The 18,007-nt window shown below is 37.0% G+C and overlaps 1 protein-coding gene across 1 annotated transcript in view; it reads left to right on the forward strand.

Annotated features, from left to right (window-relative positions):
* The window catches only part of DOCK3 (dedicator of cytokinesis 3), a 207,071-nt gene that overhangs the window by 122,040 nt on the left and 67,024 nt on the right, over nt 1-18,007 (forward strand). The window contains 3 exon segments of the mRNA XM_035894678.1: nt 8-96; nt 3,732-3,857; nt 13,590-13,714. Of these exon segments, the coding sequence (XP_035750571.1) occupies nt 8-96; nt 3,732-3,857; nt 13,590-13,714 (340 nt within the window).

An 18,007-nucleotide genomic window follows, 5' to 3' on the forward strand; every position in this document is an offset into this window, starting at 1 on the left:
ATTTTAGGTGTAACAACGAAAATGAATGGTGTCAGATCCATGAAAATATTATTCGCAAGTCCAGCACCAAATACACAGCACCCAGCTCAAACTATGGTAAATATTTACGTGTACATTTTTGTCATAATAACAGCCGAAGATTTCCTTTAGGAAACTGCTAATTACTTGTAGCAGAGAAATTCAGCGAGATGTGAGATTATGCATAGCTGAATTTCTCTACTTGTGATGATTTAAAAGTTTAGCTAAAATACATTCACATTCCATTTACGGGTGAAAAGCTGCATTGTGTCTGCCAATTTAACCAGGAATTAAAAAAACCACACCTGCCTGATATCTTTCTTTTTCAGATACAGCTGACAATAATATTAATTCAGCATTCTAAATTTCCTTCATCATTGTATCTGTAGTGCTGTTTTATCTAGAGGGATCAGCAGTGGACAGAGCTAGTGGCCTGCTGTAGTATAAGTTACTCTGTGAGTCTTCATTTATTGCTGTTACAGTTACCACATTTAACTCTGCTTGTAAAAACTGCTAGCCCGGGGGGGGGATATGACATAAGCAGCAATCGGCATTGGTAGAACTCCTTTAAAAGTTGGTGTTTTGGGGTTTTTTGTGACACTGGCTTAAGTTACTGTGACCAGACTTGTCTGCACAGGAAGAATTTAAATTTTATTCCTTAGAATTTCCCTGAGTAAAACTTCCTTTTCGTCCTGTATTCCCTTGAAAATTCCAGGTATAACATATCTAAGCCTTGCTCTCCTGAGGGTACTATGCATCCATGTCAGCAGAAGCAAAGCCAGAAGTTATATTTGTCTAACATCTTTGTCTGTTCAGAAAATTCTGACTGTCCAGAAAATAAGCAGTAGTTTTGTACCTACAAATTAGTTATCAAGACACTCTGTGATAGTTTCAGTGCTAAATGTTTATCACATAGTTGATGAGAAAAACTGTCTTGGCAGAGTTTTTGACACCTTTCAAGTCCATTTTTATTTTCTTAGTTGATGATAGATAAATATGGATAGTAAATCTTGTCCTATCTTGTTACCTCGTTTAATGATTTCTGTAGTTCGGTAATTCAGAGATATCTGTACTGTCCCATTCCAAATGAACTAGCCGATAGAATACAGTTCTGCTTCATTACAGCTAGTTTTGCATTCGTTACTGAGTGCCTGATTCACCAGCATACTGATTTCCAAATACTGATATTGCCTTAATTTCACTTGTTTGCATATTGAGGTATTGTAGTGGAATATGCAGTTCACACTCCCATAGAAGATATTAAGCATGACAATAAGCAAATGAAACAGTTTTCAGGTTTGGAATTTTATTATACACAAAGCTGTTCTCCTTCCCTGCTGTTTCTACTGTTACAGTTAAGGTCATCCACTGCTTATGATTAAAACATTTTCCTGAATTGTTTGTAACTTTGAATAAAGTTGTAACTTGGCATTTCCAGTGCAGGGTGTCTGCCTAAAACAAGGGGTTTTTTTCCAAGCATGAGCTTTTTTGAAGAGCAGAAAGGAAGGGAAATAGATAGCTTTTACCCTTGCCTTTGGCTTTATAAAATAATTATTTCAAACATTTCATTAAGATCTAGTGCATCTCTGGAATAGGAGGTTGAAACTTGGCAGAGGCATTGTCCTGGTGGGGAGGGGCTGTATTGCAGGCTGACATGACTTAAGCGTAGGTAATGCAGTTTGGGCCTTTCAGAACCTGCTCTTACAGTGGAAAATGCTCAAATCACAGGTGTGATTTTTCCCTGAAGGAAAGCTCTCTGGTTGTTGAAAGTCTCTCCCCATCTTCCCATGTCTTCTGTAAAATTAGTCCTTCAGATCTGCTGCAGGGAATAGAAAAAAAAACTGGAAGGAGAGACTGGGTAGAAAAAGAGGACTGGAGGGTGGATTTACAAACCCTCAGGGAGAGCAAGAAACTAGGCAGATGGTTTTTGGGGTGCAATATGTGGGAGGGTATCACTTAAGTAATATATGTAATACCATGCTGGAAAATTACATATTCTATTACCTTTAGTGACTTATTTTTATAGATAATAGATTATTTCTGATGCTATTTATTAAGTACTGGGGGTGTTCGGTGTGGAGAGGTCTGAACTTCCAAATTCGCTCCAGTCCTTTATGATGGAATTTTTTGAATTTATTTTTGTTTGTTTGTTTTGAATAGCAAAAGAAGATACAAAATGAACAAGTTTTTCTGTGAGTGGCAGAAATAGTCAAGACTGATTTCTAATGAATGCATCTCCTGTGTTCCGATAAACCTTCCGTAGCGCACACACAAATGTACGCTCACTCAAACACGGTATTCAAAGGGTTTGAATTTTTTCCATGGTTATGAAGCCTCTGTTTTACCTGCAGTGCTTTGCAGCACTCTTCTGCCTACTTAGCTGGACAGTTGCAGGTCTATGTTTTGGCAGCTTCTGAGTACATACATGCTGGTTGTCCAGCTGGCTGGTTGGCCTCCCTTTTCCTTCATTGAAGGCTTTTACGCTCTTTTTTTTCATCCCAATTCGCAGTATGCATAAAACTTATACAATCTTTGTGATATCTAGGTATCTGCTTATTTGCCAAATTTGGCTGAAGCCAAAAAACAGCCTTCAAAATCATTTCAAGGGTAGAGAGCAGAAACTGGGTGGGAGGTAGATGATATTACTGGTTTCATTCCCCTTGTAACTTGTCAAACAAAACGGTGATTAAATGTTCACAAAGCCAATATATTAAGCTTAGGAAATAGCAGAACGTTAGATGGCTCATGCAAGTATACACACACAAGGCGGTGTTTGTTTTCGTATGTGTTGTTCCAGTGAGTGAACAGAAAATATAGAAAGAACTGTTGACTACCATTCATTGAATGAGATAAAGTTTGTGGAAAATTACTATGTGAACGTAATTCACATTGATACGTGAAGCTGGTAGTGTATGCTCAGCAGATGAGACTAAGCTTATATGGTTGAGCTTAATCCTAACATTTTCTAGTATCTTAACGCTTGACTTTGTAACTTTACCAGTACATTATCCTCATTTTAGGGGTGTAGTATGCTATACATTAAGAGCAACTAGAGAAAGCAGTTGAACTGAGATTAACCGTGTAATTATTCCTAGTCAAGCTGTTCAGTTGATAGGCTGAACAAAGGGTCGCATTGAAAGAGCTAGTTGCTGAGCCTTTCTTACTCTTGTTTTCTGAAGTCAGTTTGACTGGTTGGTACGCTTGAAACATGTTGAGGTACTGAAGGGATTTTCATTCACATCAACATTCTTGTATGAAGTGGTTAAAGAAACAAGTGGTACAGATAACGCTTTGAGGGTTTTTTTATGGTATTAAGTGGGATTAAAGGCACTTTAGAGATGTTCTGCAGTATTGTGTGATGTGGTTGTTCAGATGGAGGTGGCATTGCTCATACACGTGTTGTAACCTGCTGTGTGTGAGGAATAGAAATAATGCTAAGTAGTCTACTGTAACTTGTGACATCTCTGCGAAATTAAGTATTCTGATTTTTGAAAGTTGTATTTTTGTATAATATTATGCTCTTAACTGATCCCTTACAGCAGATCTGTTTCTTGCATTTCACTGTTACATTACTCCAAGGGAGGAAAGAATTCTGTATTTATGTATTTGTATTAAATTAACCATGGAGCAAAGCATTATTTTACCTGCATGCCTTGTATATACAGACATCTAATTCTTAGGTCTGAAAAAATAAACATCTTATTTTTTTCCAGGACTTATAATATCTCTTCAGCTTCTACGTGGCGACATGGAGCAGATTCGAAGGGAAAACCCCATGATCTTTAACAGAGGCGTTTCTGTTACCAGGAAGCTGGGTTTTCCTGATGTTATAATGCCAGGTAAACACAACAGCTCTAATTTTAAAATATTGGTAATTTTTTTTCCTCATACTCTTCTAGACAAGTGTCACTGGGATTGGTGCTTTACCCAGAGAAGATTAATAATAGAAGCATTGCCTTGTTTATCACTAAATGCCAATTCCAGATTTAGGGAGGCATGTTAAAACATTTTAATCAATGAACATTATAGTAATAGAAGGTGTTAAATTCACATGTATAGAAGGTGGTCTGGAAAGATTGCTTTGATATTCCCCACCCCGAACCCCCAATTAGATATCCCTCATGTGTGCTAAGCATAGAGTTGTTTCTTTAAAAATGCATGAAGTTTCTTCTTCCAAATAATCCAGAGACTGGAAAAAGAGTTTCCACTTTGCCACCTTGATTTTCAAAGTTAGTACAATCCTTTTGCATTGGCTGACAATACATGAGGCTGCAAATCTGGTCTGATTTTCTGGCTGGCCTTACAGACCAGCTAGTCCACGCAACAGCTGTCTTGGCTGCAGCATTGCTGTACTTCATTTGCCTGTTATTTCTGGAGCAGCAGCTTGAGATGCTTCTGGTTTTGGCACAAGTTGAGGTAGCCCCAGTGTAGCCAGGAGTTCATTTAGGGAGGAAACCGGAACCTAGCCAGTCATGCAATCAATAGATATAAAACCTGGCATTATAATGTCTTGGTTTTTACAGAGTAGTAAGAAATGGGCTAATTACATTGCATGTATAGCATTTGAAATACTACCTCATTGCTATGCATTATAACCAAGACCAAGGATGACTTTGCAGACATGGGAAATTTTATGCAAGCATAATGGGAAAAGTATCAGATTTTATTATGCACAAGACTGCAGTGACACATCACTATCAAAAGTAGTTCTTGTAGCCTCGTTATGGAGGCTCTTCAGAAAGTACAATAAAAATAGGGAGTAGGTGGGAAGAATTTCTAGAAACTGAAGTAAAAGGGTTTAGAACAGTAAGTGTTTTATTTACTAACAGACTTGAAAATAACAGCAGCAGAGGATGTGGGCTATAAAGCCAATTATAAATTTTAGGTTTTAGTGACCTTATAGCAGTTCCAATCTTAACCCAAAACAATCAAATTGAGAAAAGATGAAATGTTACATGTTGATATGCAGACACAGCTGCTGCAAGGTGGTCTGCTGTAATTGAGATCACAGCTGGATGTGTCAGCTAGAACAGCTAGATCACAGCTAGAAAAGTCAACATCAAAAATAACATTTACTTACCTGTGTAAGTGCACAAATTCTCCTTAAAGAATCACTTTATTCTCCATTTTTATGTATAAAGCTGTCCCTCAACTGCTTCAGACCGCTGAATTTTAGCAAGCTTAAGGAATAGCTTTATGGCCTCAGTGTTCCCCCTGATTGTTCTTTCATTTTCTGGGCCCTAGCCTCTTTCTGCAAGCTGGCATAGTGGGCCTGTCTTCCCTCTACTGCTGCTGGTTTAGGCCGTGCTTTTGTCCAGGGATCAAGCAAGCAGGTTGCAAGCAATTGCTCCTACCCTAAACTTTAAAGATTCTCTATTTATTGCAGCTAATTCATTTTTCTCTCTCTAATTAAGAACTCTAGCAAAACCACTGCCTCAGTGCAAAAGATGTCCACCAAATCATAAGTAGTAGTATGATCTTTGTGATATTCGGCCTAGAGACCTTGGACATTTAAGTAAACTAAAACCAGATTCCACAGTGTAGGTTTGCAGCACTCCTGTTGTAAGGCTGGCTATGCGTGTGCAGTAGTGGTCTTCCCAGCTCTGGTGAGCCCATCAGTTTTTCAAATGGTATTCTTCAAAAGACCACAGTTGCTTGCTAATCTCATTTTTGTGGGAACCACAGTTCTTGCTGGAGAAAACACAGGAATTTTAAGATGATAATCTATTTGGAATTGGTCTCATTACATATATATCTGCTCAAAGTACTGATTGATACAAACAAATGTGTGAAAGGACCACCATTCTGCTATTAAATGCTTACTGCCTCTCTAGAGGTGCTGGACACCCAGAATTTCTTGATTCAAAGGCAGCTACCAGAGGTCTGCATATATAGAGCTTAGATGCAAAGCTTTAGGCATTTGTATTTGAAAAAAAAATATGGCCCACATTTGTGGAGAAAAGCAGTTTGTAAATGTCTTTAAACACCAGGTAAGAAAAGAAAGGCAGCCATGGAAGTGTGAATAGACTTTCACTGTAATGATGAATTAGGATGTTGCCAGAGTAGAGATGAGATGTCAGGAGAGAGGTAGCCATGAATGGTGCTCTAAACAAAAATTTTCATTATCCAGGGTATTCTCCAGGATAATGAAATGTTTGAAAAATTAAGAGATTAAATTATCACGTAACTTCACTGATGCAGTGAACAGTGTTCATTCTAATTACTTATCAATTTTTTTGGCAATGAAAGTATGTTTGACATTATTTAAGCAACAGCAGATACTTGCCTGTTGTTTGCTTTTAAAACAGATCAAACTGTGGTTGTGAACAAGGGATGTCCATCAATTTACTTTGTGCTTATGTTGTTACAGCCAGAATCAAACATTCTTTTTTAGCTTTACTAGTATTGTCTCAAGTTCAAAAATACTTTATTTTTGAAAAAAAACAAACCATACAAACAGAAAACCAACCCTGTTACGCACATAAGCAGTTCCCAACCATGTCTGCTGCATTAATTGTCTTTGTCAAACTACCTTTGCCTTGCTTTGCTTCAGAACTGTTTCTTTCTCATTAAAGACAGGGTTTCTTCTTGCAGAACAGAACACAGAAAGTTCATGACTTGTATTTTGTAAGTGGATGGAGATTTTTTTCAAGGCAGTGTGATTTTAAAAATTTTTTATGAATGAATTAATAAAGGCTAGGTCACCTAGTATTGTTAAAATATGAATTTCAAATGAGTCTTCTTCGTCGTATGTTTTAACATTTTCACTTTCTTTTTTAATAGGAAATCCTTTCGCATGTAGACATCTTAACCATTAAAATTCTGCAGCTGTGTCTTATCACAGTTTTCTTACCCATTTTGTTTTCTAAACAGTAGCCTTAGTTCCTATGTCAAGCTCTTTTCCCTCACTCAGATATGAGAAACTTGAGTGGTAGCTGGTCATCATTAAGAAATAAAGTGTCTTTATGTGCTTATATCTTGCATGGTTATGCAGAGCAAGATTAATATCCTACAAAATAACCATGCCTGTCTTCATTTTGAAGGATAAATTGTTCTTTGTTTCCTACTATGTTGTGATCTGAGAAGAGCATCATAAAGACTTTATCTTTTTTGTCCAAATCAGAAGAGACTCAGTCAAACCAGCCTCATGAAGAGGTGTGGTGGGTTTTTCTTCATTTGTGGGGGTTTTTTCTTTTCTAAATTGCTACTGGGTTTAAGACCGTCCATCTGATCCTGACAATTTTACCTTTCCCCAGAGATAAAAGCAATGAGGCATGTGCTGCTTGCCTTTTGGATTGCAACTTTATTTGTGTACAGAACTTGCTGATCAGAAATCTATTGCATAGGCATGGCGTTTGTCAGTTCCCCAAAGGACATCCCTTCCCTTCCCCATGTGCTGATAAGTATTCTGTCTTTTACTTTGATCCTCTGATGAAAAGTGCATGCTTCATCTTCTACTTGTGAGTGATGTTTCTTTCTCTTTTTTCTCTCTCCTTGTCTTAATTTCCTGGCTTCTCTCCCTTTCCTTTCCCTTTATTCTCTCCCCTTTCTTTCTGATGCAGAGATGAAGATAGTTGGGTGTAAGTTTCTGCTTTTCTGTGTAATGTCTGCTTATTGCTTGCTTTTTCCCATTTTCATATCTTTCATGGAATGTTGGGGATTGGTAAAGATAGCAAATCATGACATCATAGGAAAACTTTGGTAACAGAGACTTTTTTTACTGGTCTCTCTTTGTACCACAATGTTTCAGTCAAGTTTAGTAGCTATGACAGATGCATCAGTAGCAAAGGTGAGGAACATCTCAGCATCTGTTCTGTCAGTGAGCACAAAGTCATGGCAAAAATACATTAAGAAACGGACATGGCAAAATCCATCAGCTATTTTCAGAATGTTCATGGCAAAAGAGTCCATGAGACCAAAAGACATAATTATGTAATCATTATCCCCAAAAAGCATTTACAAGGAGAATAAAAAATATTTTTGTCATTAATAAACTGGCAGAAATGGAAAGTTAAAATGCTAAGCTGGAGGAGATATGAAAAAAAATATTAAAAATCAACTCCCTGCTACTGTTTCAGGGAAATCATTGAATTTTAAAAGAGCTATAAATTGTTTTTTAGACATAGAAGTTGAACAATAGATAGCAAATAATCTAGTAAATATTTTTTTTTCCTTTTCCTTGAAACAATTGAGTGTTCTGTTCACTGAAAGCTAGAGGAACACACACAGTTAAACTTGCATAATGTTCTCTTTATAGGGAAAAAAAAAAAAGTTAATTTAATTTCCCATACAGGCAGTAGATAAAAGCTCTGTTTGCCCTTGCTGCTGTAATATTACTCACAATAGTTGCATACTATAACTATTTCAGAAACACAGGCCTTAAAAAAATTAGTGACTGACTGGTGAAGGGGCAGAGAAATAAACTGCTGAAATGGATCTGATGTGATTCCCAGAGACTGTCTGAACATACCAGGCTTCTTAATTTTAACAGGCGATTAGTAATACAGTGGGCAATACAGCAGATTTTACACCGGGGTCAAAGGTGACTTCACTGTTAAAGCAAGGGAAAATCATGCAGTCTGAGGCCTGTCACTCTTAATCTTTTGAGACATGACTGAGAAAAAGTCCTTAGCGGTCAGCCAGAAAGCAGGCCAGAGAGCGTTTGGGACACTTCCCATACAGTGCACTTGGTCAGTTTTTTCCTTTAGTCCATTTTGAAAAAAGATTGTGATGATCCCAAAGCTGATTGTGGGCCTCATTCCAAGGTTAACCTCTTCTGTGTTGAAATTATTGCACTTCAGAAGTAGCGTGTTTTTCGTTTGGGAAAAGTTAGAACTTCAGTTAAGGGTGTAGAGATCAGAATCCTTTACTGGCGCCCTACTCTTGTGCAGCGGCCTCCAAAGCTACTGCAGAGAAAAGTGGTCTGTCAGGGGAATGTCTGGTTTAATGCAGTACTCTTGGCCAGACAGAAGAGCAGCTACCATTGTAAAGAGCTAGAACAAATAGAGCCAAAGCACGTTATAACACTGTCCACAAATGCAAGTATTCTACATTTTATAGTTTGTCTCAGAGGTTTTAGTTACTCACTGGACTGAGCCTCTTACAGAGTCAAACGCTTAGTGCTTTAAATTGCTGTAACTTCACTGAAGTCAGTGGGATGATGCTGATTTACTCTAGTTGTGGGGATGGTCATTTATAAATAGGACATAAATGTGTGGTTTGGTTTAGTTTTTTCTTCATAAGCCATTGTGGAAGATATGCTGAGTGTCCTTCTTGCCCATTCACACTCTAGGGTTTATTGGCATTTTTATAAAATCCCAGTATTTTCAAAAAGATGCCAAGCCTGGTGACGTTAGAAAGTCAGGTGGACAGGATATCACAGTGTTGGGCCCTAAGTAAGTAGGACCATCTCAACAATTAAATACAGACATAACTACTAATTTTTATAGATAGATTGTTTTTTATATGCTTGGCTGCTTAAATTGTAAAAGACTAAACTTTCAGTTTAAAAAACCCAGTGAAGATTCTCTGGATAAATACAGTTACTTTACTAAGTTACTTGAAACTAGACCTGCACATCCTGAATGTTGTGAGCTGGCATTTTTCCCCAGCTTACAGAGATATTTACATGTCCTTTATGGGTTCACAAAGTCATAGAGCATTGACCTCTTGGAAAACAAATTTGCTAAAATCAAGATGTTGGAGATTGGTTTGCCTCTTTCTCTGGTAGGAATTTGTGTGGATTATGTAACCTTTTTCGGACACAGTATTCACCAGTATAAAGCAGGCACCATTCCTGTCCTCAGTGTACAAAATCTTTTAAGAGCCCTTAATAAAAGTGTTACATTAAATGGGGATGGCTTCTGTAAATTGTTATTACGTTCCAGTTCAAGTAACTGGTTAGTCTTCTAGTGGAAAACCTACAAATCCTACCGGGATAAATCTACTTACTCTAATAGATACTAGACAATTATTGGCCATTGGACTACTTAATGTTACTTAGTCTTGAAAATGATAAATAAGTATTTGGAAGTCTTCCAGTACATTTCTTTATATTGTAAACACAAAACCGATATACGGCTCATGTAGCCTTTTCCACCACTCCTTTTTTCCCCCGTTACGCTTCAGGTGATACAAGAAGGGATTGTATTTCTATATAAGCGAACCCCCCAAAGCTATAATTTATGATTCTTAATTCAAACAACTGTACATTTGACATAAGGCTTTCTACATAGGTTAAAACAAACAAAACAAAACCCACATGAAGGTGAAGGGAGGGTAAAGGAAGAGCTGCATAACATATCAGAAAATCATTCTTTTTTTAGTATTGTAAAAAATGCTATATTTCAAGACATTTTACAAAGAATTGGTAACTGCATATGTTAAACTGCACATATTTTGTGCTAAAAAGCACTTTACATTTGGTTTCAAATTGAAAACAATTGTAGAGAGATGGGCTTTAAAACAAATAGCATTCTGAAAACTCTCATTTGGTTTTCAGTTCCTCTTTGACAGCCATCTAACACAAAAGAGACCTCAGCTTAAAGTGTCATCCGCAGGTTTCAGCCTCTAAATACTTTGGCCCACTAGCCTTCTAGCACTTTTTTATTCCTGTACTAATGATAGGAGGCCACAGCTAACCCAGTTTTATGATCTGCACTGCTCTATTTGTGAAGATGTGAGGCCTAAGTTGGTGTAGCGCTCTGCTTTTCTCTCAAAACGTAAGAGTACTGTCACTTCAGAGCCAGTACTGTTTATACTGTAGTTTGCCACACAGAGGTCGTGAATTGTCTGGCTTATTAGACGAGTACTTATTTATCTTTTTACAATGGAATTAAATACGGAAAAAGCTCTATCTGCCAAGGTTTTTGACTTGATATGTAGCTGTAATTCTGTGTTACAGCTGACAAGGATCACTTCTTGATCGTACTGATTGCGCTTTTTGTTTAATCATGTGCAAGCTGCACTGCGCTGTCTGTTTGTGCACTTGTGTGCTGTTGTGCAGAATGTTTTCTCTAGCCTTGCCATTTGCATACTTGGAATTTTTAATAAATTGCTCGGTGCTCAAGCCTTTGCTCCAATGCCCATTAGTGCATCTGAGCTCAAACCCCTCAAAAACAGTAGCAGTTGGAGAAAAAAAAATGGCTTGCGAGGACTCACCAAGAGATGTGTTTAAAATGTTGGGAAAAGGAGGTACTTCTTTGTAGTAAGGTTATTTTCACTGAAATAAATGAGGTGTTTGAGTTTGTAGTTTAAACTCCCAGATTTTCAAGAAACTGATGGGCTCCGTACCTGGTAGTTAAATGCTTTTTGTCTTTTCTAGATACATTTACTTTCCTATTTTTACTGTATGAAATGACCTTTTCTATTTTTTTAAGATTAAATAGACAATATTTTTACAAGAGACAATGAACCATTACGCTTCACTAAAATAGTTTTTCCCTTCCTTTTTCTTCATTTGATGCAAACCCACTGTTTTTTTAGATTCCTCTACCCCCCACACCAACGGCATTTTTTTAATTAGTGAAGTAATATCCCTCCTGTTAAGTTTAATGGAAGATAAGATGCTATATATAACCAAGTGCTGCCTTTAATTTAGGCTGGAAAATTATTTGCTGTCTGACATTGGACTTTGTGTAGCCAGACTGTCTTCCAGAAAAGAGGTCATAAATAGGAAGCTCCAAAATGCTAATTATAGTGAGTACAATTAATTTTTATTAAGACTTACAGCATACAAATTGAAACTTTTTTCCTCGTTGTACAAACTGCTAAGAAAAAAGGATGGAGTCTGTTAAGCAGGAGGATTTTCAAACAAAAGTCCCTACTTAAAAAATTCATTGCAAAAGATCGTTTATTTCTTTGATATTCCTATAGTCAACATATAGGTAGCTTAGCTTGATTTTTGCACAGCGAGATAATTTTCTCTGTTGTTGTGGAGTGTTGCATTTGATGACTATTCTTTGATGAGAAAAAACAGGTCAAATATTTGAGGTCTTTCACCAGCCTCTTGCTGTCATCTTTTTCCCGTTAATGAACCACAGCATTTTCAGACCTCTGACTGTGAGGTGTTTAAAGCACGTCAACTCTGTGTGAATCTGTAGTGAGAGAAGTTGATGGAAAAAGGAGGACATTTTGCATACAGATCTCCATTCATAAAGAGTTCCCAGCAGAAAGCACTGAATGTCAGCTAGAGCGCTGTATTTTCCATGCTTAAAAAGTTGTGCTTATGTCCAGAAATAAAAATGAAAGTAAAGACAGGACTGAAAGCTTCTATTGTTTGTCCCTACAGTAGATTAAGGAACAAATTCTGTGGAGTTATAGACTTCAAGAAGAATTTGAAGTGCTGCTTGGACAGGCACAAGAGAATATCCCTCACTGCCTGAAAGCAAATGCTGCCTATTTCATTGTGCTTCTGATAAATAAACAGATTTAACTGTGTCATCTTCTCCAAGTACTGGGGCGGAAGAAATCAGACATTCAAGGAGTCTCTGCTTTGCTGGAATAACCATTCCATTACTTCATTATTCAGTCTCTTGAGGCTGCTTAACAAAATACTTGCCTTGAAGGGGTTTAAATTTTTATTGTTTTAATTTTTTGTATTTTTATATATTGCATTTCAATATGTGTGCCTTTGTGGCAAGTAAATAAAAAGAATTGGTAAGTGAGACATCATGAAATGGTGACAGTAACTAAATCTTACAGAAAAATAGGTGCTACCTGCTGTCCTTTTGGTGGATGCTTTAGAGTTGCCTGCTGTAGTTTTGAAAGCAGGGTTTCGCAAATCAGATTCTTTAAAAAAAAAAAAAAAAAAAAAAAAAAAAAAGGTGAATTAAGAGTCTGTCAAATTCAGGATGACAAGATGATGAGATAGATCCTAGCATTTGTATTTCTGAATATAGTCATTTGCTCTGAAAGCTCTTGAAAATGAGGTAGTAAGAAATTGGCAAGTAACCATACTACCCACTTTCTTATATTCATGCATATGGATACCAGAGGCTAACCAAAAATCTAGCAAAAAAAAAAATATTTCTAATTCCTTCTTAATCCATCTGAACTGAATTGCAACCAGGTTTCCAAAAAGGCTGCTTTTATTTTGTTGTTATGGTAAAAAGAAATTATGAAAATGTAGAAAATACTTGGAAGAGCTAAATGAACACAATTTTCTGCTGATCATCACAAAAATACTTATCTATCTTAAAATAGATTGGCAATGGGAAGTCTGTTGTTAATGATATTTTGTCAGGCTTAGCCTGATCCTTCCAAATCAGCTGACTCGACAAAGTAGTAGATGATTTTATTTTTTTTTCCCTTCCCTGCTTACACACAATCAAAGCAAGTATTGATTCCAAGTTCCCACTTAATAAAGGCATTACTAACAATGGTCTGATTTTACACACTGATATTAAAATGTTCATCTTTATTAACAATTAACTTGCTGCTTGGAATGATTTGGGCATCAGCCATGGTCTTGCAGAACACAGAAAAGCATTTGCAGAATCAGAATATGTTGCACACAGGCACTGAGTCTTCCACGTTGAATTGAAGCATGTGACCCCACTCTCTTACTGTAGGTGATATACGCAATGACTTATACCTGACATTAGAAAAGGGAGACTTTGAAAGAGGTGGGAAAAGTGTGCAGAAGAACATTGAAGTGACCATGTACGTGCTCTATGCGGATGGAGAAATCTTGAAGGTAAGTACTTATTTCCTCTGAGCTTCAGGTGCCATCTGCTTGCTCCATGGGCGTGTTCTCTTCTTGTGTTGTCTCTGATGCAGGGGAAGTGCTAACTAAAACTAAATCATACTGTTTGGTGTTTTCTTGCGCTAAGTTTTTAAGCTGTATATTATGAAGGAAGTGGTCAGTTATAAATTTGAAAGAATTTGGAGCACTTCCCCTATATGGGAATAGGGGACTTGGAGAAAATATTCATAAACTGAAAAACTTATGTAATTTCAAAATTTGTTGTCAGTGGCTATAGTAAAAAGAAAATTTAGAGTAAGTGTAGTCAGAAAGAGTTGAAGAGTATATGACAAATATCTAAAATTAAATAACGTGTCGTACAACATGATGCAGTGTGATTACAAGAGAGACTTTTAAATCTGAATTGTTGGAATTATGGTACTGAATGTAGTTTTGGAAAATAAATTTGAGTAGCTGTATTTCTAAGATCGTGGCTTTCACCCTGGGATGGCTCCATTTCAGCTGTGGATGGTGATGTTTAATGTTTTTCTTTCTTCCTCTGTTCTTGCTTTCAGTACTATTGAAGAGAAGAAGGGATATAAGTCAGCTTTCTGTGGGGTGGGAGGGTGTGAGGACAGAGAAGTAAACAAAGTATTTCAGCAGCAACATCTGTCAGAAATGGAGAAATGGCTGCATTAAAATATACTTACCCCTACCTTTTTTAACACCTCCACTGGATTAAAATGGCCTTTGTAGCCATTATCATAGAAGAGATGAAACACCAACGTGCTCGTGTACCAAACGCATTGCCACAGTCTGTTTTTTTAATTGAAAGGAGAACTTTTCCTTTATTACTACAATTGCTTGTGATTTCATTAAAAGTATCTCTCTTGTAAGGAACTGGTTTGTTCTCATAGCTGTTGCAGGAAGATCACAGTCCTTTTCTGTTTAATTGCATTAGGCATACCTTTCAAATTGAGTGGCATATTTTAATCATTGCTTTATTTCACAGCAGTCTGCCAAAGGCCAGCATAGGTCGGTACCCTCCAAACTGCCATATCAGCATCTTCAAATGCTGATGTACATAATGGTAGCTAATTATACTGCAACTGTGGCTAATGATTAAGTATAAAAGCCATATGATTTCTAGACATTATCAGTCTTAACTACTTCTGTGGTTTTGGTTGGAATGGTCATTCACAGATACTAAGTTACCTTTTTCTTACCCTCGCCTGTTGTTAATACTCTTAACAGTGTACCAGGGCTGTACATGGGACAGTGGAACAGACATGGTACAAACAAAGACTAGTAAAAGGTAGTCAGTCTGATTAGAAAAAATGCAGGTGAACATTTGTCATAAGGGGAGACTTTACATATAAAGGATTCTTTGTGTTTTTTAAATTTAAACCACATATTTAAAAGAAAATCTTGATACCGGTTTTTATGTTCTTGCTCCTCTGTATAGTTGCAGTCAAAGTAACAAAGATACTTGGTTTGCGTCAGGGGTATCTTTGGTTCATGACGTCTCATGATGCCTAAGATCCACTGTATTTCAAACAATACAAGCAGTAGAACTTTTCTATGTAGGAAATACTCAAAGGTATAAGCTAACATATCTACTGAAAAATAAGTAAAAGGGCCATCAAGGACAACAGAAGTTGAACTCCCCTTTAATTTGAACACCTTCTCACTGCTTAGGTACACTTGCGTTCTCTCTTAACTTCAGAATAGAACTAGAAAAATAACATATAAAGCTCAATACCAGATGAACTGAATATAGAGGCATAGTTCAAAAGTGGTCAATGACAAATTGAAGGAATAATCACATGCACATGAGAGAAAAGAAGCAGCTTTGAATAGGGTTTGCAAACTAACCACGTCTCCTCTTTTTTTGTCACTGCCATAGTTTCTACATGATTTTAAAATTCTGCAAATTCATCTAGTAAAGTTAGAGCACATGAGACCTCCATCTGGAATTACTTATAACGTAGTGGATTATCTTACCATTCAATGGTAACGTCCTTGTCCTTGTAGAAGGCAACTGGCCCTATTAAGTGTATATGGCTGCTCTACGTCTATAGAAATGTCATGAAAATGTTAATGATTCAGCTCCTTAAACTGTAGATTTCCAGTTTGTCTAAACTTTCAGAATGCAGATTTTGGTTGTAAAATACAGGCAAAGTTTGTGCTCAAAATCTTCCCATGCTTCAGGTGAAAAGCCCTGAGAACAAAGAGCTCCATTGACTCTAACCATCCCAGCTGCGCGATGGGTTTTGGGAAGACTGGATATCCATTTGTCTAAAACTCAACACAGGTCTGCAAGTCTGGGTTATTTTAGTATGTCAGTAAATGGATACTGTTTTACCTTTTATATTAAGAATTTAGTTTTAAACCCTGGGTGGCTTATTTTTCACTGCAACTGTCTGGTTTATGTAATCTTCGGTATGGACACCAAAAGCAGTGTGTGATGACCTGCCATTTTCTATTAGGAGAGAGCTGGTTTCACCTAAAGAGAGAATATAACTTCATTCCTAGATGAAGCAGCTGTAAAGAGACTGCTAGATCAGGACTTGCATTTCAGTCATGCAGCATAATCTAAAAGAAAACGCTGAAGCCTGCAACAAGAGGAGTCTAATTACTATTTAGTAAATGTTAAGAATAAGGTGTGTGTGGGATAGAGCTGCAGTACTGGTGAAGGGAATTGCTTTGTTTGGGTTCCCTGTCCCCTGAATGATCACTTGTGTGACCTGAGGTTGCTTTCAAAGTGTACCTATTTTCTTTCTTCTATTTCATTTGTCTAACTATGATGTTAATTTAATAACTTTCAGTAGGCAATATAGAAAAGAAGCTAATAAAAAAATCCAACTCAAGCTTACAGTAGTATGGGCAGAATGCTGAAAGCTCAATCTTTGACCCCAAAGTGCTACTGTTCTTGGTTGAAATATCCTTTACTGTTCCTGACCTACGGCCTTTCCAAAGCAGAGACTGCCAAATGAGAAAGTGTGTGCTGCGTTACACGGTACAGTGGGGAAATTGCCAAACATTTTCATCTGATATTAGAATAAAATCTCTATAGACTCATCCTAACCAGAAGCACAATCCAAATCTGAATTATGCCTTTGTGAAGACTTTAGCAGAGCCATATGCAGTGTTAATGAGAATATTCTGTCTGTCTCAAATCTTTATTGCTGTTGAGTATATCTTGGTCCAGAAATAGTCCTATTGAAAGCAGTGAAATTATTCCCAGAATACAGTGCTGTTCAAAATGAAAATGGGTATTTCCCTTTCTGAATGGTATTCCTCAATTGTTGGTATCTTTTAATATAGTCTGAAAAATAAAAAACCTTGACACATTTCTCTTCTTTCTGTTCCAGTAGCAGGAATATCTTACTAATTGCAAGGCATACCTTAAACGATAAAATTATTACCGGATACTTTTGCTAGTTTAGCTTCCCTTACTTGCCTCTGCCCTTTAATTCACCGACATATTTGGGTCTCATGGTAACTAGGTGTACAGAGACTAGTGAGACTAGTTTCATGTTTATATTTTGCAGATCACAATTCAGAATTAAAGATTAAAATCCTCAGACTATAGATTGTAGTATAAATGCATTGAAACTGAGTTAACAACCGGAAGGAAAGAGTCTTCACCTAGTCATTTATTTAAAGTTTATAGTGTGGAATAGCATTCAAAGACTGACCATTTTTCTGCCAAGGCAGGTAATTTTTCAAAGCAACAGAAAAAAGCTTACATTAAAATTTGAATTTTTCCTGTACCTGATAGAAGAATTGCATATACTATTTTACTTCTTCCCAAGAACCTAATGCAGAACGAGGTTTTGGAATTGCTGTGTTGAAGCCCAAGTTACTCCTGTTACAATATAGAACTGGGATATTGCAGACATTCTGCTCTTTAGTACTGCCACCACTGTTCTCACTCCAACCTGTTAATATCTGCAACAGTTAATTCTTGTTGGTGTGTTAAAAAAAATCACCTTTATGCCAGGATTGTGGCACATACCATATGATTACCAAAGACTTACTTGAGAGGACTGAGTTTTATGAGTCAACTACAGTCACTCAGTTTGGATTAGAACCTTTGCAATGAATCTCTGCCCAGGGAGGCTGTTCTTGCATTGAATCCCAAAATTCCAGAGAACTTTTCTTTCTTTTTGGGCTCCTTCAAAAATTCTTAACTTTCTCAAAGCCAGAAGAATATTACCACAGGCCATACTAACTGGGTCTGGTTAATGGGATGAACTTGATTTGATAATGACATGATTAATCCCTTGATTACAGATGAAA

This window comes from Egretta garzetta, unplaced genomic scaffold, assembly GCF_000687185.1.
Source record: "Egretta garzetta isolate BGI_Z169 unplaced genomic scaffold, ASM68718v1 scaffold215, whole genome shotgun sequence".
Taxonomy (NCBI): domain Eukaryota; kingdom Metazoa; phylum Chordata; class Aves; order Pelecaniformes; family Ardeidae; genus Egretta; species Egretta garzetta.